The 23,677-nt window shown below is 38.4% G+C and overlaps 1 protein-coding gene across 6 annotated transcripts in view; it reads right to left on the bottom strand.

Annotated features, from left to right (window-relative positions):
• The window catches only part of CCSER1 (coiled-coil serine rich protein 1), a 1,130,035-nt gene that overhangs the window by 193,600 nt on the left and 912,758 nt on the right, over positions 1-23,677 (bottom strand). For 2 of the 6 annotated variants that reach the window (XM_075929599.1, XM_075929603.1), the window contains exon 10: positions 5,939-5,984. The exons of the other annotated variants lie outside the window; for them this stretch is intronic. In XM_075929599.1, coding sequence (XP_075785714.1) covers positions 5,939-5,984 — 46 coding nt within the window. The remainder of the gene's footprint in view (positions 1-5,938; positions 5,985-23,677) is intronic. 6 annotated transcript variants of the gene reach the window in all.

The following is a 23,677-nucleotide window of genomic DNA, read 5'->3' as shown; positions in this document are numbered from 1 at the left end:
ACTAATACCTGTTTCTATGGAAACAGGCATGAGAACAGGAGCCACCAGCAGAGGAATTAAGAGTTTTTTCTGTGAAATGAAAAGCTGTTAGAAATAGTAATGCAAAAATGAACAAGGCTGTTTAAGAGTCCCAAATCCTTAACTGAATATACATTTAATTTCAAGTGATGGGTATGATCCTGCTCTCACTTAAGTCTATGTGAGTTTAGCTTTTCATTTCGGTGGGATCAGGAATGGGCCTAAGTAGCTGAAAATGAATCATCTACTTAACGTCTGATCCAAAACCCACTGAAGTCAATGGGGTATGTCTACACTACCCCGCTAGTCCGAACTAGCGGGGTAATGTAGGCATACCGCACTTGCAAATGAAGCCTGGGATTTGAATTTCCCGGGCTTCATTTGCATAAGCGGGGAGCCGCCATTTTTAAAACCCCGCTGGTTCAAACCCCGTGCAGCGCGGCTACACGGGGCACGAACTAGGTAGTTTGAACTAGGCTTCCTAGTTCGAACTACCGTTACTCCTACAGATTTGATGACAGTGTTGTTTCCTCTATGACATCTGATAGCAATGTTAACACATACAAGGACACCTGTGTCACCAATTAGAGTTAAATTCCTGCACTTTTCACCCTTTCTCCAAAGCCTGAAACAGGCTGTACGGTTTCCACTAAAAGTCAAGAAGCACAGACCCCGATATAGTATATACTTAAGCATGCAAGTCATTCTGTTGCGTTAAATGTCGATCCCTACTCACATATATATTTGCAGAATTGGGACTTTCGTGTCTTTTGGATCAAGCACTTGATAGAGCATTCGAAATACAAGACTCCTCTCACTGAGTATACTACACCAGATCGAATGCCTCACTGATAAACAGCCATGGCTAATGATGTCATTAATTATTGCATAAGAACTAACTTACATGGTCTTTATGTCTGAACCCTGAGTCTAAGCTACATCCTTAACAGCTAAAAGTCTGTCAGCTCACCTTTTAAATACATATTTTTTGAGTTTTAAATATACATCTGTGCATAGTTAATTAACTTAAGCCGTTTTCTTCTCCATTTTTTAACAAGTCTTCTCAGTTCACTTTTAATTTCAGCAGAGGATTACCAGCTGAGAATCTCTTTTAGAAACAGGATCAAAAATACTTTTGGAATCAAAAGGTAAATCAACAGATTCTAAAGATTCCAACTGGAAAAAAGCTTGAATAATACATATTTTAAAGCACTTGTTTCCTTTTAAATATAAAAATGATGTTTTTGTTCTCATTTTTATATTATTTAAATCTGTGTTCTGGAAGAAGCAACTATATCTATATATTTTAAATGGGATAATTCACCATTTATTCATATTTACAAAGATATTTCTTATATATTGACTTACAACAATTCATGCTGTAGCTGCAGCACGTGAGAAACGATACGTGCTGTTGAGGAGTGCACATTAACCTAATTCAGTGGTGGGTTCCGAGAGCTGCACTAGCCTGCTAAGAATTTTTCTGGTTTGGCTTTGTGAATGCGAAAATACTAAACAAATGCTTATATAGACACATGCATAAGGTAAATCACAGTGACTGAGAATAAAGCAATACTTCCAGATACAGATGAAGGCACACTGAATAGATTTGAAATCATAAAACTGTGCTTCAATCCCTTTCTTCCTTTTCCCAGCTCTTTGACTTACATTGACACTGTACTTGCTTTGGCTGCAAACCATTTAATTCCAGCAACGTAAGAGTCAAGGCATCACTTTCATAAGATAGACAATCTTTTTTTTATTTACTTTCAGTTTGAGGGATTGCTATTAAATGAACAGTTAGTTAAGTATTCTTTCTGCACTTAGTATTTATAAAACTATGATGTTTCTAATGTGTATTTCCCCGGACCACAATAGATTTTAAGAAATATTTGCTAAAATAATCTTAAAATTCACCCCCCTAAAAAACTTGCAAACTAATATTTTATGTCCAATTTTGGTCATATTGTGTAAGTTCACAAACATGACCCTGGGTGTCCTGATTTCCAATGCTATTTAGCTCTGAAAATAATTTAAGGTAAGGCACAAAAAAGAGTTCAAAGAAATTTGCTTCAGATTGAAAACTTTAAATTAGTTTCAGTAAGTCAAACTACAAAAACTATAGCAGAGAAGAAAGACTATTCTTGGAAATTGCCACTAGAGAATTTTAAGAAAGGACCATTCTGTCAAGAAGTGATTGATATGGTAGAAAGACGACTTTTTTTATTTCCCCTTTCATCTTGAAAGACGTATCATTAAAGGTAGAGAACATAAGCCTACTGTGCCATTTTCTCTGATTATCATGAATTATGCAATGGGGTGTGGCATCTTTTCTAAAAGGCACATCTTATTTTTTTCAAGAGTTTAATGTTTGCAGGATCTAAACAGAATTACATTTGAGAATGAGGTTACTTTTTTCCCACTCCATGTTCACACCCATCCACACATTAAAACAACTATACAGCCTTAGTGAAGGTGTCACTGACACACAACTGTTAGACACTACTTTCAGAATATCAGTTTCAAATAACTTCTGAGTTCAGGTGATGAATACATAAAGCAAATGAAACCAAGTACATGTAGGAAATATTTAGCATAAATAATTCAGCCATTTGAATTATAATACAGAGGCATTGCGATATGTAAATAGGGGGAAAAGTCTCACTATCGTGGGGAACTTTCCTTGCTCCTACAGTGAAATGGGTTAGCAAAAAGATCCTTTAACCAGAGGCTTCTCTACCCTGAGGGACCGCTCTCCAAATTCCTGTATGGCAGATCCTTGTAACCCCTACAAGGCTGGGCCTGGGATATCTGGGGCTCTACCCCTAACCTTGTGGTCACCTAGGACAGGAGCAGGATGTCCCGGCTCCAGGATGCTCTCTTCTCACTGAACATGTCCCTGACCCATGGATGACTACATGCAGTTCAAGCAAATACAATTTATTCAACAGCAATCAATTTCAAAAATCCAAAAGGATAAGGAAAAACCTGAAAAAAGTTACGGGAAACGCATCACTCCACTCTGAGGCGCAGAGACTCACACACAGCATCTCTGCAATGAGGACGGTTCACAGACTGTTCCTTCTAGGTCCCAGGCCTCCTTCTCAGGCACTGGCTGTGCTACAGAGATGCTGCAGGTCAAACACTTGCTCTTGGAGACAGGACCCTTTTCCCCAGCGTCAGCCCCTCCCCAGTGCACACTCCTGAAAATCCATATGATTTCCCAGTGACTCCTAATATGCCCCTGCACTTGCCAACTCCATGGGGACATGAACCAAATATTGTTGACAACCTCGTAAATATAAATTCAAAGAATCAAATTAATCCTTAGTCTATATCTGCTGAACTCAGTAATGTTTACCGTGTTGCAAGTTTGGATCAATACATTTTCGATAACTTTAGCCTTTCCTAAAGGATTTTCCGCAGGAGGACATGAGATTTGCCCAGTAAGCTCCAGTCTCTGATGTGCTGAACACTTACTGTGAGATGCTGCGTTCTCAACTCCCATTTTCTTCAGTGAGACCAGAGTACGCATTACCTTGTAGGATTAGAACAACTGCTACTAATTTTGATTTGGAATCAATGCCCATGAAAAGGAGTATTTGCTCACTTACTAGTAATTTACCATTGATATTGACCAGTAGTAAATCATTCCCTCTGCAGTAAGGTGAGAGGAGGGGAGAGAGTAAATAGGTTCTATTCTTAGGTTAATGCATAAGCTCACTTAGGGATGAAATCAAGTTCAAATTCTAGCCCTTCAACAGTACATTGTCAAGCATCAATGTCTCAGGTTTGCCACAATATTTATATTCCAGAAATATCTTTAACTCTGACTATACGTAACAACAGAAAATAATCTGGTGAAAATATCATATTCTACGGATACTATGTATATCCGTGGATGCTGTGGTTAAAACACAAGTCTCTGTACATAGAATTCTAGGCCTCCATCTCTCTCTAATCTGTGTGTTTTGTTTTTTGCACAGAACATTGCTGTCTTAGAAACACTCCCAATCTGACCAGTTTGCCACAGAATCTTATTTTTCCTTGCAATGTCTGATATCTTTTGGAGTGTATTATTATTTCCTATCTATCCATTCATGCACTTACTTGAATTGTTCTTCATTCTTCTCTGCCTTTCTTTATGTCCACAAATTTTGTCAAATCTCTGCCATATGAAACACTTTCTATTCTCTGCTTTATGTTTCTTACTTTCACATGCTGTGTACCTAAGTGTTCCAAAGAAGCCCCGATTCCTTACAAAGTAGGAAGCTGTAGGTTATGATACATTCCATATTGCTAATTACCTATAACTGAATTTAAATATCAGTAAAAAGCCATGTGATCACATCTCTGTAGTCTTGACTTATTAAGTATCTCATATACACCAAAAGCAAAAACTAACTTAAATGAAATAAGCCAAAGCATACAGAAGTTCTAATGTTCATTTCTCCAGATTCATAAATAAAGGCATCTCAGAAATTCAAATAGCTTAGTAAGCAGCTACAATCATTGGTGAAGAGACGGATAATAATTTACCCAGAATGTGAATTCCTTCCACTGTTCTTTTAATTAGCATAATATGAGCACAATTAAAATACCATTTCAAAATTAGGGGATTTATCTCCTGCAGTCCTATCCAGAAGAATACAAACATTTCAGATACTTACATAATAAAGAGGAAACTAAAATACAGATTACTTTTTTTAAATTTTTTTTGAGACCCACATTCAAGGACAAATGCTGTTTAGTTTCCTATGGATTCACGGTTTGGTCTGGTGAATTTATACAAACAACATATTTAATACTGCCAACAATGAAGGAAATCATTGTTCAACTTGGACTGAACTTGGTGGAAAAGCCTGTAATGTCATATTAGGTTGAATCTATTCAGCATTCAGTGTAGCTGCAGTTCACAATAACGGTATAATGCAATGCTGTTTTTATGCATGTAGAACAAACTGATGTCTTTGAGATGGACACTTAGGCTACATCTAGACAGTGATACTATTTTGGGATACCAGAAGTATCCCGAAATAGCTATTCCGCATCATTAAACACGCCTGTTATTTTGAAAGATATTTTGAAATAAACTATTTCAAAATTACCTCAAAATAAGCTACACAAAAGTAGGAGAGAGACACAGATGGACTCAGGGAACGTAAAAAGTTATTACCTCAAAGTCTGATGGCTCTTTTGAGACTTTATATGTTAAATTTACATTTATATTAATTTCAAAATATGTTAAAACAGACAGATTGTAAGAGAGCATCTTGAAATAGAATGCACCAGCACAGGTGTTGATGGAAGGTTTTAAGATAGGTGAATATCATCAACCATGATGGGAAATTTCAAGTTGAAGAGGCAGAGTTCTCACTAATGAACCCCGCCTCCATAACTCAAGGGTGACTGGTTTGTGCTCCAAATTGTTCAAAAGCAATGGCCCATATACAATAATTCTGAACAACCTGGCACAAAGCTGTTTGACTTTGTATTTCTTAGTCTGTTTATAATACATGGCTGTTTTTTTTTTGTGGGGAACTGGCCACGGATATTAATACATATGTAGAGAAACAGTTACCCACAACCTCTGATGTTTGTATTCAATGATATGTTCAAGAGCTGAGCTGAGGTTACTGTCCTTACTCCTCCAGACTTTGAGCCATTATGGGATTTTCTACCCTTCTTGTAACTCTATAGCGAACAGTGCAGCTCTAATTGCATTGTGCTGGAGACAAGACAAACAATTAAGGAAAAAAGGGGCAATAGATATCATTAGCTACAAACACGTTACAGGCAATATACAACAATAGTGATTGCATATTGACCTTAGGGTGTTTAGTCTATATTGGCATGCCATGCTACAGCACATGTACACATATTCATCTTTACAACACAGAGCGGAATTTAAGAGACTCACATAATTGCCTGCGAGAAGGTACAGGAGCACTTCCATAAGCTGTGCCCTGTAAATAAAACACATTTTTTTTGGAGCAAGGCATGTCAGGATTAACAGTAGAAAATGAAAAAAAAAATGACAAGACAGGAAGAAAATGAAGGCAAGTGAAACAAAATAAAAAGAGACTCATTAGATAAAGCAGCTTCTTGTTACTGAAGAATTGCTGTTCCTATTTTCAGAGAAACATAAATTATAATAGAGAAGGTACTGTGAGTAATCCACCCATCATCAGACACAATGAGCCAAAAACAGAAAAAAAATTACAATGTAAGACAGGCACATTCAAACTTGTCAAATTAAGTTTGATGAAAAGTAGAACAGAAAGTATATATTAATGTGGCCTCCTTAAAAAAAAAGGTTCAGTTACATCAGTTTTTTATCTTATTCAGTTGCTGTTTGAAAGTATAGTATATTTAAATCAATAGCGGATTTATTGCAGTATATTTTGTTTCCTGTCACTCCCTCCTCATTTTCCCTCCAAAACTATTTAACAAGTATTCCGTGAATCAGTTTGATGAAAGCTGAATCTCTAGTCGATAGGAAGTTGCTTTATTAAATACTTAATCAATAGACATCGTAATTCTTTCAATAGATAGAGAATTATTTCCTGCATGTATTATTCTGGTAATTTGAGCTGCAGCTCTGAATCACAGCCTATTCATTGTTCTGTTTACAGAAAGAAGCTATGAATCAAATGCCAAGTATGTCATCTTGGTAGTGATGTTTGCAGAACAAAATTTATAAGATAATAGCAATGGCTTACAGAGAAAGAATATATGGTAAATATAGATTTCCGCGTATCAATCCACAGATGTGGATATGCAGTGATGTAACAAATTTGGGTCAATTGCTTTATCTGATGTTCACATTGTTGTTGTAATTTGTTGCATGGGATCATTTTATTTTGCATAGCTTGTAAGATTCAGGCTGCAGCATGGACAGCACATGGATTACAGAGGCACCTTCCTAACACGTCTCCTGCCCAAATAACTAATTCTTTCACTCTCACTAATATCATTTGTATTCCCTGAAGAAGAGCTTTGCGTAAGCTTGAAAATTTGGTCTCTCTGACCAAGAGAAGTTGGTCCAATAAAAGACATTGCCTAAACTGTCTTTCTTTCTAATATCCTGGGCCCAACACAACTAAAAAAAATAAAAGAGTTTTTACTTTGGCTACATGGTTGTGCAGCCAAGGCTACTGCTTGCAAACCATGGTCCAGATATACCAAGTGTAATTATTTTGAAGTCATTTGACACAATGTGACCGAAGCTTATCAGTTCACAATGATTAGCTCCCTCCTGTAGTTCTGATAAGAATGTGATTCACCACTGATTAAATCCAGCATTTACCCCAGTGTAATTACTTAAATAACTTGAAAGTTAAGCACTTACACCAAGGGGTGGGGGGAATAAGCAGCCCACAGGCAGGACATGGTCTTCAGAGATAGCCCCTGTTGGGCCATCAGATACTTTATTTACCTGAGCGTCCACATGTATGGCTGCTGGCAGCTCCTGTTGACCCTGGTTCACTGTTCCCAACCAATGGGAGCTGCGGGAAGCAGTGGATTGGCCAGGAATGGTGAACTGTGGCCAACAGGAGCTGAGAGCAGCCATACCTGCGGATGCTCAGGTAAATAAAGCGTGTGGGGGCTTCCCAGCAGGCTAACCCTGGTGAACTGCATCCCACTCACAGGCCATTTATTGCCCATCCCTGACCTACATTCATATTAACAAATAGAGAGGAACTGGTTGAAAATTAAAAAGTGGAAGGCAGCTTGGGTGATAGTAATAATGAAATGATAGAGTTCATAATTTAAGAAATGGTAGGAGGGAGAGCAGCAAAATAAAGACAATGGAATACAAAAAGGCAGATGTTAGCAAATTAATGGAGTCGACAGGCAAATCTAAGGGGGGAGGGGAAATTGAACACAGTTGGCAGGTTTTCAAAGAAACATTATTAAGAACACAAGAGCAAACTATTTCACTGCATAGAAAAGGTAGGAAGTATAGCAAGACACCACCCTACTTAATCAGGAGATCTTGAATGATCTAAAAATAAAAAAAAGGAGTAACGTTAGTTTGAACCAAGCAGTTTGGTTCAAACTAACGCATCCCGGCACGCGCTTTCACTTTCGAAACAGCTGTTGATTGGAGTAAGGTGCTGGCAAGATCATGCTAATGAAGCGCAGGATATTTAAATCCCCGCTTCATTGACTATTTTGAATGCCTACATTTGCATCCCTAGTTCAAACCGGCCATACTCAACTGGCCAATGGAATGTTGGACATCAAGCCAACTAACCACGTTCAACCAGCCAAATAGCCACATGTGGCTAGAATGTTGGACATCATGGGCCTAGAAGATGTTTGGTCCTATCGTGAGTGCAGGGGACTGAAGTTGATGAGTTCTTGAGATTCCTTTCCATTCCATGACTTTATGATATGTACATAGCTACACACCCATCTTAGGCACCACATTCTGAATTTTGGTACTTAACTGACCACTTAGGTGGCTATATGTGGATTTTCAAAGCAGATCAGAGGATTTAGCCACACTACCCATAGTTAAATCTGTATCTAAGTACCTATACTTACTACTTAAGCACTCAGGTGAATTTAAAGTTCTGTTTCATTTGCTTTCCCTAATTGACACTTGTAATCTCTAGGAAGAGGTAGGTTGCAGATCATGGATGAAATCCTTGTCCCATTTAAATAATTTGCAAAACTTCCACTGATGTCACTGGGGTGCAGATTTCATCCTTGAGCTTTACAGGTTGGATCTGTCTGTCAAAAATGTTACTCTAGATTGTAAATTATGTTAAGACACAATCAGTGAAGGAAGTAGGGCATGGGACCCCCAGGAACTAGATGCCAACTGGCAGTGTTTTCAATGGGACTATGTGCCTGTTAACAACTGGCTTCATGCAGGAACACTCCATTCTACCCCACTACAACATGATTTTTAAATCAGTTTTTGCTGGGATGAGTGAAGCAATTATCTTAGAAATTGATTATCTCACTTTATACCAACTCAGAACTTTCCTAGACTAGGAGAATTGTCAGCTGGCCAGGTAAGTTACCCCTAGTTGGTACTACACGAGGGCTACGTCTACACTGGCCCCTTTTCCGGAAGGGGCATGTTAATTTCACCTATCGTAGTAGGGAAATCCGCGGGGGATTTAAATATCCCCCGCGGCATTTAAATAAAAATGTCCGTCGCTTTTTTCCGGCTTTTAAACATCAACATATTTAATAAATTTCAATTGGTATTCTATTGGTTAGCAGTGCAATTAAGACCATGATTAATTGTGATTAATATTTTAATTGTGATTAATTTTTTAGTTAATTAGAATTAATTAACAGCCCTACTCTCACAACATGCTAAAGATACCAAATAAAGATGCATCTCAAAGGGAAAGTCAATGTTATGTAGAGTTTGCATGCTGTAAGCTCTATCCAGCTAGCCTTTAATGTAGTGACTTGTAGAGCCTGCTCATATCCACATCCACAAAACTGAACCATGGATATTCTGCATCCACTTCTGCTGTTAAGGATACAGAAGGATATAAAGTTGATATCCATGAATTTGCAAGGCTCTACTGGCTTGTAGATAATTAAATTACTGACCCTCTACAAGATAGGATTGAATCTGCTAAAATATTTTGATGTTATCCCCCTCCAGTGGCATGTTTATGTAGTCCTTTACTTTTGGCAGTTAATGGAAATCTCCAATATTGTAAGCAAAAAAGCCTGTGATTCAGGAAGAAATACTGATAGGTTTTTATTCACCACTCCAGCATTGACAGGAACAATGTCCAGTCCTTCTTTATTCTAATGAGGAGCATCAAGCACCTTTGAATTAGGAAGAAAACATGTCACTATAAAGAGGAAAATACACTCAACATGGGAGATACTTGAGATAGCAAAAAAGAAAAAAATAAAGGAGCCCAAAAGAGAGAAACGGCTGCTATCTCTTGACCTTTAAATATTTGTATCTTCCACTATGCTAATAAAGGATAAGGGTTGATGGGAGTTCATGCACACCCAGCTAAATTGTCTTTTCATATTGGTTTTAAAAGATGTCTTTTAAAAATAGAAGCTTTTGCAAGCTGGGAAACAAGGAGCTTTTGCGTTACAGAGGAGAAAGTGATACAAGTATCATAGGTGAGGTGCAGTGCTACAGACATAACCAGACTGACTGTAGGGAGAAATGGGAGAAAGGAAGGACATGTCATTTGTTTCTGTTATTTCTGTCTGTAAAAGAGTCAAAAGGCCATTGCAAATGTGTGGCTGCAGTAAACTGTGGTTTATTAATAAACCAGCAGGAGTCCTTGCCAACATATGTTACACTATTGATGAAGTTTTTACACACTCTAAGTGCTAATATTGAACCCATACTTGTTTTAAATATATTTTGGAGCCTTGAAGCAAATCATTCTTCTGTGAGAGAAGTCTCTCAGGCTACATCTACACTGGCGCTTTCTCACGCAAAAAATCTTTTGCGGAAGAGTTCTTCTGCAAAAACTCTTCCAGAAGAGAGCGTCTACACTGGCATGTGCTTTTGCGCAAGAGATGTGCTTTTGCGCAAGAGCATCCATGCCAGTGTAGACGCTTTCTTGCACAAGAAAGCTCTGATGGCCATTTTAACCATAGGGCTTTCTTGTGCAAGAAATTCATGTTGCCTGTCTACACTGGCCTCTTCTGGAAGAGATCTTGCGCAAGAGGGCTTATTTCTGAGTGGGAGCATCAGAGTTCTCGTGCAAGAAGCCCTGATTTTATACATTAAAACGTCAGTTTACTTGTGCAAGAACACGCGGCCAGTGTAGACAGGCAGCAAGTTTTTGTACAAGAGTGGCCACTTTTGCGTGAGATCGCGCCAGTGTAGACACAGCCTCATATTTTAATGACATAGTTTTCAGATTTGTTAAGCAATTGCAGCTCTCACTGAAATCAAGGGACCTCTGGGTGCTACACCCCTCTTAAGTCCTTCTCTGTAGATCTTTTATGCACACTTATGCATATACTATTTTGCAGTTCATTAGATTTTATTTGTTGTTTATTTCTGTTAAAATAACAATAGAACATTGCACCATCTAGCTTATTTTCAAAATGAAAAACCAAATATTTAAACTCTTATGAAGTTAAAATAGAGGAGAGGAAAGTGGATTCATAATCTGTCTAAGTACACACCGGTTTCAGTACTGGTAACTTTAATAATAATCTATTATTATTCTAGAGTCTGAAATCAGCACTCATGAGCTGGCTACTGGTGCTCATACAGAAAGACCACTAGATTATCAATATGAGAACACCATGTCAGGCTTCCAAATTGCTTTTGAAGTGGGGAACCAGCTTTTACCCAACTTGCTTCAGGAATATAGTCAATTGTTTCAAGTTAGGAACAATTATAGGTGCAGCCATTTATAAACTAATTTCACTCCAGAATCAGTGAAAACTTGGATTATATGGAGGACCATAGTCCTGATTCTCACCTGAACTACTGTAGTATATATCAAAATCCACTGATTTCCATAGAGTTATTTTAGGTCTACATTGGCACGAGGTAATAATCCACTGCAATATCGACTGACCAATTCTCCACGGAATAAAAAATACTTCCATATGATAGTCTCACAACACAGGATAAACCCTATCTTTTCACTGTTACACGAAACTCATCCTCCACTAATAGCATCCACTCACTATTCATGCAGGAATGTTAAGTGAATGTGAATTTTATGCATCAAATAATCAGGTATGTTGCTGCTCTGTTTTTATTTAGTCAGCCATTTCTAATTTCTTTTCACTGCAACTTTTTAAAATGCAATCATAATACAACCACCTTCAGTTGTTCCTGAAAACACTATCATTTTTTAATATTAACAAAGTGAAAATATTACATGATTTTCTTCAGGAATCACAGTAACTATCTGCTAACAGCTCCATTGAGATCACAGAGGCACATTGGCTTTAGACTGCCACAGTTATTCTATTTTCATGCTTTACCAGAACTAATGCTTGCCACTTTTTTTTAGAGTAATAACTTCAAACAGCATCCAAACTAACCAATTTTGACTGCAGCTCTTTTGTGATATCAACGGCAAGGGAGCCTGAATGAAAAAAAGAGGATTCATAATGCAAACTATTATATTAAGGCCAAAAAAATCTAGATTGCTGTTCGGAGTTTCTCAGTAAAAATACTTCAGCAGTCACATCAGTTTCCTCCATCTCTCCCAGTCTCAATGTTATTATTTCATCTGTTATTACCTCTATTATATATGGTGATTCAAGTCCCAAAGGGTCACCTTCAGAAACTTTCAAAACTGAGCAATGCAATATACAAACTTATGAAATCAATTCAGTTGAATTGAAGATCCAATAGGCAGCACCAGTTCACTACACAAATAATGTAGTCCCTTTTGTGTCACTTTCTATTAGAAACATTCGTAAAGATGATAAGCAAATTAATAACTGAAGAAAATAAAAGAAATCTCACTACATATTCCATGAAATTTTTTTTTTACCATAAGCATCCTAATTTCTTAGGATACATGGCTACCAATTACACAATTAACAGGACAGTAATAAAAGATAATAGATTTTGGGTTTGGTATGCACATGATAGGGTAGGAGGAATTATTTTATGGTAGATATTTAAAATATGAACATAGAAAAAAGATCTATTTTCATCATGGAAATGGGAAAGATACTTTTGTAAAATGCAAACAAAAAGGCACAATAACTTAAAACCAACAGACGATATTTAAGTTCTAGCTAATGCCACCTGTAAAATATTCTCATGCTGAACTGATGAAACCTCATGGAAATTTTGGCAACTGATTGGTGTGCCATTGTGACAGGTTTTGTTGATGTGATAACAATTGTGAATTCCAATATCTTTCACTGTTATGAACAAGTGTGTTGAAGAAAACGATTTTTATCAATACATGATTGATGGCAAACCATCTTTGAATGTATAGAATTTGAATGCCTAGGGATGATAATGGCTTGTTGGGTCTCTGCAGGCCCACTGACAGGGAGGAGTCAAGGAGGACAAAGAGGGCAACTGCCTGGGGGTGCAGTGATTCAAAAGGACCCAGGACTCATATTTGTTGCTGCTGCTGCTATTGCAACAGCAGTAGGACCTCCAGGCCCTTTAAATCATTGCCAGAGCCCCAGGCAGCACAAAGAGCTGCCAGGGGAAAGCTAGCCCCCTGACCTACCCCTTCTGGGAATATGGAGCCAACAGCCCCCTTCCCCCTTACTCAGGGACCTGGCAATTCTTGCTTACCCCCTAGATCTCTGAATCCATTCCCCTGCATGGATAGGATATGTTATTCTATTACATTAGAGTTCAAACTTCTTGTCCTAGCCCCTAAGGGTGCGTCTACACAGCACCTGAAACTCAAAATAAGATATGCAATTTGTGCTACACAGCACCAAATTTTGAAATACAGCGCTATTTTGAGCCATCGCTTAACTCCTCATACAATGAGGTTTACAGAAATGGAGAAATATCAGATGCATTCAAAAGACGTGGGGTAGCTATTTCAGGATATCTCTGGTATTCTGAAATAACTTTGCTATGTAGACATACCCAAAACACTTCACATTTCCATCCACCATCATTTTTTGCTCTCATCTTTTTTTGTATTACCCCTCCACTTTGCCAACAATGCTAGCCATTACTACTCACACCTGCTTTCTTGCACGCTGTTCCTTATCCATAGCACATCTGTCTGAATTCACCTGTATTACTTTCTCACCCAAATCCCTCTATAAACCTATTGCTACTTATAATTATTTTGAAAAGTATCAGTGGCAATCTAGAGAATAGATAATTAATAGGGGCATTCTGGCTAGCTGGATACAAGCATCCAACTGGCTACCCATAATTTCTGCTGTCGTTGATCCAGCTATGAATTGGTTATACTTTGTAGCTCGAAGCATCAGACTTTTTGCCAACAAGAATTAGGCAAAATAATGCAATCAAAAATGAAATGCTTACTTCAATGGAGCATCCACCTGCTGTTTTGCTTATTTTCATTTCTTTTATTTTGAAAGTAAAATATTCTTTTTACAGAGGCAAAATTGTTGACAGTCTATGAGTTGATGGGATGTTTATGATTCACACAGACTGTAGTGTTAAAACTCCAAGGGTACGTCTAGACTACAGGCTTTTGTCGACAGAAGTTTTGTCGACAGTATCTGTCGACAAAACTTCTGTCGACAAAGAGCGTCTAGACACATTCACTTCTGTCGACAAAGCAAGCTGCTTTGTCGACAAAACCCTGTAGTCTAGACACAACCCTACATGCAATAACACCTTCTGTCGACAGAACTCTGTCGACAGAAGGTGTTATGCCTCGTAAAATGAGGTTTACCAGCATCGACAAAACTGCTGAGTTCTGTCGACGTTATGTCGACAGAACTCAGCGGTAGTGTAGACGCAGGTATAGTTTTGTCGACAAAAGTCCACTTTTGTCGACAAAACTCTGTAGTCTAGACACACCCCAAGAGTTCTAAATCATACAGTGGACCTTTGTTCTCTTCAGCTTCTTTTTTCTGGATTAAAATAAAATGTCACAGTACTACACAAGAAACTTAGTGTGGAACACTTGGATGAAATATCAAAAAAGCAAGCATTTTAGAAAAAAATTATGAATGGCAGCTGCATTTTTGAAAATAAACATTTTAATCTTGTAGTAAAAATATTTTTGAGTGGAGTTAGGAAATTTGCAACTGATTATTATGAACCAACTTATTCTGAAGGCAAAACTACAATAAAGTATCCAAATTTGTGTATTTTGAGGTCTCCTGTGAGGTGCTGAGCACTTTAGTTTCCACAGAAATAGAGGGAGCTCAGCAACTCTCGGGACTGGACCTATGGCACAGAAATTGCTATTTTTTATTATTTGCATTTCAGGAGTAATTAGAGACCCCAATCTATATTAATATCTGCTACATGTACACAAAGGGTATGTCTAGACTGCATCCCTCTGTCGGCAGAGGGATGCAGATTAGGCAGGTCGACAATGTAAATGAAGCGGGAATTTAAATATCCTGCTCTTAATTTGCATTAAAATGGCTGCCGTTTTTGCCGACTCAGCAGTTTGTCGGCAAAAAGAGGCAGTCTAGAGGGGAATCTGTCGAGAAAGAAAGCGTTTTTTGACAGATCCTGTAATCCTCCTTTCAGGAGGCATAAGGGATCTGTCGAAAAAGGCTTTCTTTCTCGACAGATCCTCCTCTAGACTGCCTCTTTTTGCCCACAAAGTGCTGAGTCGGCAAAAACAGCAGCCATTTTTATGCAAATTAAGCACGGGATATTTAAATCCCCACTTCATTTACAATGTACACCTGCCTAATCTGAATCCCTCTGCTGACAGAGGGATGCAGTCTAGACATACCCAACGAGAGAAATAGTCCCTACCTTAAAAAGCTTAAAGGCTAAATTAGACAGGAAACAGAACACAGCAGGAAGGAAAGGATACAATATATAAGCATAACATTGGGATCTGAGACATTCACTAGATGAAGGTCATATTAGAAGACTGTGAGACAGCCAGAAACCAAAGCCACATCTGCTGAATCTTAGTCTGGTGACTTAGCCACCTTCCCCTTTCTTTGTCTACAAATACTGAATTCCATTCTTCTCCAAGCTGCGTAAGTGCCCCTGATTTTTTTCTCTCAAAAATTCTTCTTCTTACTTCTCTCTGTTTGTATTTCTTTCCAAGATATGAGATTTGAAAGTGCTAAAAATATTAGATTTCATAAGCAATTGTTCACATCTAAGTCCTTTTTTAACATTATCTGTGTTCAAAACTGGCCCAAATTATACCTTTATGATCTCTTTTACAAAAGCTGCTCATCACTTAGGTTCTTTTCCTCCCTGAGGTGTGAGAAAGTACTGTGTGTTTTGCCTTCAACAGAGAAACAAGAAAAAATATTTTGATCCTCTAGTGGGTGGAATTACCAATATGTAGCCTACATACAACTCCCAAATATTTAAAGTTATGTGCAACAGCACATATTTCTTTACTTTTTTTTTTTTAGTGTGAAAACTGTACTTCAGTTGAGTAAAATTATTAATAGAAAATAGCCTCTAGAGAAAATTCAGCAACAGTGTCTACAGATATATTCAAAGAAATCTGTTCCTCCTACAAATATCTTTCAAAGTAAAATTATAGCTCAATAATGAAGATGTATTTCCATCTTAAAGTTAGCAGTAAATATTTTACTAGCAGTCTCCTGGCATATTTTCAGCTCTGAAAGAATAAATATTTGCATGCAATACTCAGCGATCTGCTTTCACAGTTAAGTAAAAGATTCTAAAAATACATTTTGCTAGTACACTCTGAATTGGCAAACTCATGGCACCCAAATTCTTATTACTGTTTTCCATTGAGCTCACTGGGCAGTGGTCATGCCTTTAAAGTAGCAGAAATGTAAAGGCCCATGTGGGGTAATAGAAGAAATTACAGCCCTAAGCTTTGAAACTTTACTGATTACTTTACTGAACTCTCTGGGGTTAAATATGCTTTAGAGTAGGCCTTGATATTCTGTGTGATTCGGCATCAGCTATAATACTGTCTTTCTATACCAAAAACTATTTGCAAATAGAATGGAAATATAAAATGCAAAATCCTAAATTAGAAGTTGCACTCTGATGCAATCCCAGATGCTTTACGACAGGGCTAGGCAAACTACAGCTCACAGGCCGTATCCAGTCCATAGGAACTTTTCATCTGGCCCTCGTGATCTCACCAGGGAGCACAGCTGGGGACTTGACCCAGTCTTCCTGCTGCTCCTCAGGTGGAATACCAGGTGGGTGTGGGTCAGAGCTGGTGGTAGTGCTGGGGCACCATTTTTTCCAGGGCTCTCCCATTGGCCAGGTCCCCTGGGCATGGCCCTTCAGCTCAGTGGCTAATCCTCCAACGAGAGGGAGGTGAGGCTAGTGAGCATTTGCAGCTCGCCATGCAACTTGCCTATTCAGATGTGGCCCTCAGCCCAAAAGGTTTGCTCATTCCTGCCGTATAACTTCGCAGGGCATGTCTACATTGCCCTACGGCAGCATGTACAGAACACACACTGCATGGATATGAACTGTAGTCTAGATAATGAGGTACTTAGGTGAGTAGACTAAAGACATGCCTGAACCTCAGAGTGTGCATTCTACATGGCTGCCTACACATGCAAGCAGTGGCTTCTCATCTATCCCAGAATCATTAGCAGTGTAGTGTCCCCAACGCCAGTGCTTTTCCCCACCACAGTGAGAGAGTCCAGCGGCAGCAGGAAAAGATTCTGGCAGGGTAAGGTGGCATAGAAAGTCTCCCGCAACTTGCCACCTCCCCCAGTCAGAGCATTCAGTGTGGACACAGACTGTTCTTCACTGCAATGTGTAGTCACATGTGTAATGTCAATACCCTACAGGTCACCACCAGTGCAGACAAGGCCTCAGAAAGTACATCTACACTGTGATAAAAGACGTGCATCATTGCCCCTCCTACCTCACAGGGTCTCAGTGCCCAGGCTTGAGCCTGAGAGTTTACGCCGCAATTTTATAGCCCCCACGGCCTGAGTCTGCTAATCTAGGCTCTGAGATCTGGTGTGGTGAGTCTTTTAATGCTGTGTAGCGGTACCCCATGAAACTTAATTCAAGAAAATAGAGTTTATATATCATTCAATGTACCCAAATCTCTTTAGCAGCTTGATTTCAGGATCCTTTAAAAATATCTCTAATTTTAAAGCCCTTCCTGAATTTGATGCAAAAGATCTCTCAGAGCACAAAGGGTCTGATTCCTCTCCCACTAACAGCAGTATAAGTCCCTTGTAACTCCATTCACATCTCTATAGTTACCTCTGATTGACAGCAATGTACGGAAGAGAAGCAAGAATAAGTTCCCTGCTTATTCTCTTCACCCCCATTCTGCTCCTTTCACATGTCTACCTCTAGCCTGATTTTGTCCCTTCACACAATCTTGTCACTCCCGAGAGAACCACCTTTTCCTCTCCAATTCCTACTATTTGCTCTCGTTTTCCTATATTACTTCACTTTTGCACTCCATTTCATGTGAATCTCATCTAAAACATACTTTCTCAATTATCTGTATCTCAATTTCTACTTCCTGTGCTATTTATTATTTAACTGTACAACTATATTATATAACTCTCTAGGGCACTTTTGCTACTACTTCTATATATAAAAAGTACCATAAAAAACAAGGTCTATTGTATTATGTGGTATATCAGAATAGCTTATATTTTTAAAACTACAACTCTGGAGTTAATTCCTGTTGAAGTATTAGCTGTATACATGTATTATTATACATTATGCATTAAAATACCACAAGTCTTAATAGCATAATTATTTCAGGATGTCAGATACAAAACATCTAAGGCAGAGAATATATTACGGGAAATGTACAGATTCCCTGGGTAAAAGTAATAGGAGTTTTGCAAGGAGGGACAGACAGAAAAGGATACGCAGATTTCACCACACTTACGATCAAACTCTGGCTGACCAAATATCTATTGGGAGAACAATATTTTGCTTCACAGACACTCAGATATTACGCCCTTTCCGAAGTGCTTATACATCATGCTTACATCTACTTTGCTCTGAATGCTTGTGTATGAGTCTTATACAATTTAACTTTACCAAGTAATCTTCCAGATTTGATGGATATCTATTTTCTGAAAAAGTTGCCATGCAGAAGTTCTTCTTTCTTTAGAAGTCATTGGGAAAATTTCCTATTGTCTTTAGAGGGCACGGACTTCATTCAAGTCATACAGTGTACATTGTCATAAAATAAGTGAGCCTGCTTGTTGAAATATATAGAGAGTCTCTCTCTATGTGTAGGTGTTTGGAGTGTAATTAATTTCCCCAACATATTAGTGTGTGTATGCACATGCACACATTCATGAGGACATATTGAACAGATAAGTACAGATCAAAACCATAGTATCTATATATAGATTTATACATGGACATGTCCAGATCTAGATGTAGCCCTGTAGCAAATGTTTGGGGGAAAGAAAGCTGAATGACTATAGGAACTAATGCCTATTTTCATTTAAAGTCAGGGACAAATGCTAAAGGATGTCTTTGTTGCTGCCCTTTCACTCCTAATACAATATCTCTGTCATGGATCGTTTAGTTGTAAGAAAACTCAATGTTTTCATTAAAATACAAATAAAACTCATATTTTCAAAATAGGCAGGGAAAACAAAAATAATCTGACAAACGACAGAATACACAGGACTATTCAGTCATGCTAATGTGAACAAAGAAAATACAGCAGTTTTATAGTTTTGTAATGGAGGGAGGAGAAGAAATTCTCTCTTACACATATGCCCAGTAAAGTAAATTACAAAAATACAAATGCTGTTTTCATTATGGCCCTGGTCTAATATCCATGGAAGTCAACAGAAATCTTTCTATTCATTGCACTGGACCCAAAATTATTCTTTTGCTTTGTAGATCCAACAATAGTAATCAATGCTATGACTATTAAGTCTGATTTAAAGTCAAGATTCTCATAACTTCCCTAACTTGTGCCATTCTAATTATATCAAGTGTCGTAGATTAATACCTTTTTACATAGTGTTTTAAAAGACTCATAGAATCATAGACCTGGAAGAGACCTCAGGAGGTCATCAAGTCCAGCCCCCTGCTCAAGGCAGGACCAATCCCGAGTAAATCAACCCACCCTGGGCTTTGTCAAGCTGAGTCTTAAAAATCTCTAGGTAACCCATTCCAGTACTTCACCACCCTCCCAGTGAAATAGTTTTTCCTAATTTCCAACCTAGACCTCCCCCACAGTAACTTGATACATCAAAGAAAAAAAAACAAAAAACCAAGCCATCACTGTGATGGACCCCTCCCTTATGCTTTATGAAATGGACTTATGGACACAAATATACATAACTCAAATATGCTTTGGGCAAATTATCTCATGAAACATATTGATCTTCATGTCATAATCCACTGAATCTCTTTATCTTATTTTGGTGTATGTATTTTTCTTGTGTCTAAAATTATACATGTGGAGTATGGCATGCTTTATGGTTTTTATATGTGTGAATGAAAGCCATCACGGGTGTTACCCTCAATGACTTGATGACCAACTTTTAAACAATCTCTTTTGTCCTTTAAGTCTTAGGAGTGGTTGGTCTGGGGAAGTCACATGTCCACCCCAACTGGCCAGGTGACTTCCCATGCAAAAAGGGAATCTTTAAAAACAATAGGAAAGTCTTTTGGCTGGCTCCTGTGGCACACCCAAAGAAGGGAACCAGAGACCGGAGGGAAAAGGAGACTTCCTTGGTTTTGGAAAGTTTGGCCAGGAAAGAAACAGTTTTAGGGTGAGTTTGTAAAAGTTGGTACTGACGTTTTCGTGTAGAAGTAACTAAGCGTTTTCTGTTATTTTGAATGTATAATCTACTTTGCTCTGCCTTTTCTCTCCTATTACCACTTAAACTCTACTGTTTGTACTGAATAAAATCACTTTTATTTTCTATCAAATCCAGTGTAAATAATTATTACCTGGGGGCACAATCACTGTGTACATTTCTCCTTTCATTGCTAATGGGGGCTTACCTAAATAACTCATTTGGGGTTTTGGTCCCATTTGGGGACTGGTATCCTAGTAAGCTGGGCCCAAAACTGCATTTTCCTTGGACTTGAAGAGATTCAGTGTCTGTATTGCTTCTCAGGGGAGGCAGTGATGTCAGCACTGTGCCTTGGCTGGGGGAGACCAGGTACTTAGCCTAGCAGGACAGGGCAGTGAAAAGCCCCAGCGAGAAAAAAGGAGGGTGGCAGTGGCCTTGTTAGTAGGGTTGCCAGACGGTTTCAGAAAAAATACAGGAAAAAAAAGGACCCCGAGAGTTATAAAGCCAAAAAAAGGCGTGGCACCTTTAAGAAACGCGAGGTGAGGCTTTTGGGCCCTAATAGGCTGCTGCTGCCCACCTGCCATCTTGCAGCTCCGCTGCAGTACCCAGTAAGCACGAGGGTTGCCAGGCTGCCTCCGTATTGAACTGGACAGCCTGGGATTTTCTCCGCCCGGGCGGGACAAAATCAGAAAGTACCAGACATTTTAGTTGTCCGGTAGTTTCTGAATTTTTTTACCAGACAGGAGGTGAAAATACCGAACTGTCTACTTCAATACCGGACACCTGGCAACACTACTTGTTAGCCCCTGGGAATTACCCCAAAGGGGTCGTCTGTGACCTCACCCTGTCACAACCACCATTTCAATAATTACATCCCTAAAGAAAATTAATGAATCACTAAGGGCCCAGTCCTGCATGGGACTAAGGGCCCTTAGCTCAACAGAAGCAGAGGGTGCTCAGTATATTGCAAGGTGAGACAGCACTGGGCCCAAGTTACAGACCACAGTTAGGACAAACTGTGGCTCTTTTCATAACAGTCTTTGGGTTGCGTATTTACTGCACATCACCATCAAACCTTTTTCTAAACTGAATAACAGTCTGATCTAGCACCCATTGAACTCAATATCCTGACAAGTTTTAAATTATAAATAGATATTGGGCTGCAATGCTTCATCTAAATGCCTGTGAATTCTGGGAAAGTCTGGACCCAGCTCCAGATCCAGACCTAAAAAATTGCAGGTCATGCTTCTCTCTACTATGCTTAAATGCAGACTATAAAGAGATGCAAGACATTGAAAATTTATGTTAAGATGAAGTGTATTAAAATAATACGTACCCTTTGCAAAGCCCTTTAATTTCCAGAGATGCTGAAGAAATAGTTGCTTAACTCAGAGAGAAAATACAGAAGGATGTGTAAGAATCCCATACTGAATTAAGGAGTGTTTAATTAAGTTATTCTACAAATCAGAAGCAGCTAATTTCACAGAAGATGTCTACTGGATGTACTATATTTATAATCTAGGTTTGTGTACAAATCTAATTAACAGAGTTTTGTGTGCCTTGTTGGTTAATTAAGCTAATCTGACGGCTCATTTAGAGTAGGTGAAATGATATTCTGAAAAACATAAGCAGACCTGTAAAAATAAATGTAGATTATTATAGACCAAGATGACCGGGAAGGCTGGTCAGCCTGTGGGAAAAGTGTTAACAAGGGAACATGGAGTCTTTCAGCTGCAAGTGACTAAACAAAACCTGGACCAGGTCATTCCCATATGATAACTGTTTGATGGCTTTCCTAGGGCACATCTAAACTACATTTTTTTTGTAAGAGGATATGCAAATTCCATGGGAAACTGCATATCTTCTTCCGATCTCACTTTTGAAAGAGGATCTTTTGAAAGTGAAATTAGTCTGGATGCAGTTTTTTCGGGAAAAAATCCTTTTTCGAAAAAACTGCGTAAACCTCCTTTTTTAAGGAAGAACTTTTTTTCGAAAAGGGATTTTTTATGAAAAAACTGCATCCAGACTACTTTCACTTTCGAAAGATCCTCTTTAGAAAGTGAGATCTGAAGACGATAGATATCCAGTAGAATTTGCATATCCTCTTTTGAAAATTCTACATAGTCTAGACATCGCCTTAGTGTTCTCTGTCCTGTTCCTCACAGGCAAATAAATGTTCACATCACAAAAATACACCACAACAGCTGGCTCAAACTATAGTGATTTGTTCAGAGTGTCAACAGAAATGAAAGTTTAAATGGGCATCAGCTGCTCTCAGATACCTATGGCTAGGACAGTATTGAAGTACATGGGCAAAACAATACAAAAAACCCCCAAACAAACAAAACATCACCGCTATCCTGTAGTGTATAGTGTTCAAATGGAAGGTTTTGGTCTCTAGTGCCCTTAATTCAAAAGCAATTTTTATTAAATATAAAAAACTTGATTCTATTAATTGGAATATTTTAGCCTTCTCAGTTCTATCCTTACTATGGCATTGCTGCCAACTCTCACAACTTTACTTCAAGTCTGATGATATTTGATGTTCTACTTTAAATCTTCAGTTCTTAGAGAGAGGTAATTATGTAGAATTTTCAGCTTTTGCTTAAAAAAAAAGATGTTTCTAACTCTCTTCCTGACGGAGAAAATCCTGAAAATGTGACCTCAGGTCACCCTCAACACTCAAAACACAGAAAGCAAATTAAAAGAATCGAAATTTCAATTACTGAAATATCATGAATTTTAGGTCGATTTTAAGATTTTGTGGAGCCTGATTCATATTTTTTTAGTATTCTGTGTGCCACAGTAAAACAAATGAGTTTACACAGTGTAAATTGTAGCCTTAAGTCAACTTCCCCTTGTTTCATTTGTTCTCTTATACACGTCATACTATATATATTCATTCCTTTAGGCTTAATTCTGTTCATATTCGCTTGTGCAGTATAGAGGGGTTTTATATATATTCTTGATGTGATGTCTTTAACATAGGCTATCCCTTACCCTTCCAGTGAACCCCTTTCAGCACACTGTTTAAATAGCACATTAGCTGTTGCGAGAGGTCACTGAAAACAAAAAACCTCACATATGGCTGCAGGGGATTGTTCCATTAGTGATTTGGTGTTACTGCCTAGATACTTTTCTTAGTACTAGATGTGGGCTAACTTCAGTGGTAAAGCTTGGATTCCCTTCAGGGCACAATCTCTCTGTTCTTCTCACTGCTGTTCCTTCTAGAAATTCATCTAAAAATAATCAGTAGACAGCTATTTTTTCCACCTCTTCACACTATTCACTTCAATACAAGTCAACTCCCTGC

Source organism: Pelodiscus sinensis, chromosome 5, assembly GCF_049634645.1.
Source record: "Pelodiscus sinensis isolate JC-2024 chromosome 5, ASM4963464v1, whole genome shotgun sequence".
Taxonomy (NCBI): domain Eukaryota; kingdom Metazoa; phylum Chordata; order Testudines; family Trionychidae; genus Pelodiscus; species Pelodiscus sinensis.
This window is presented reverse-complemented; position numbering and strand designations above follow the sequence as displayed.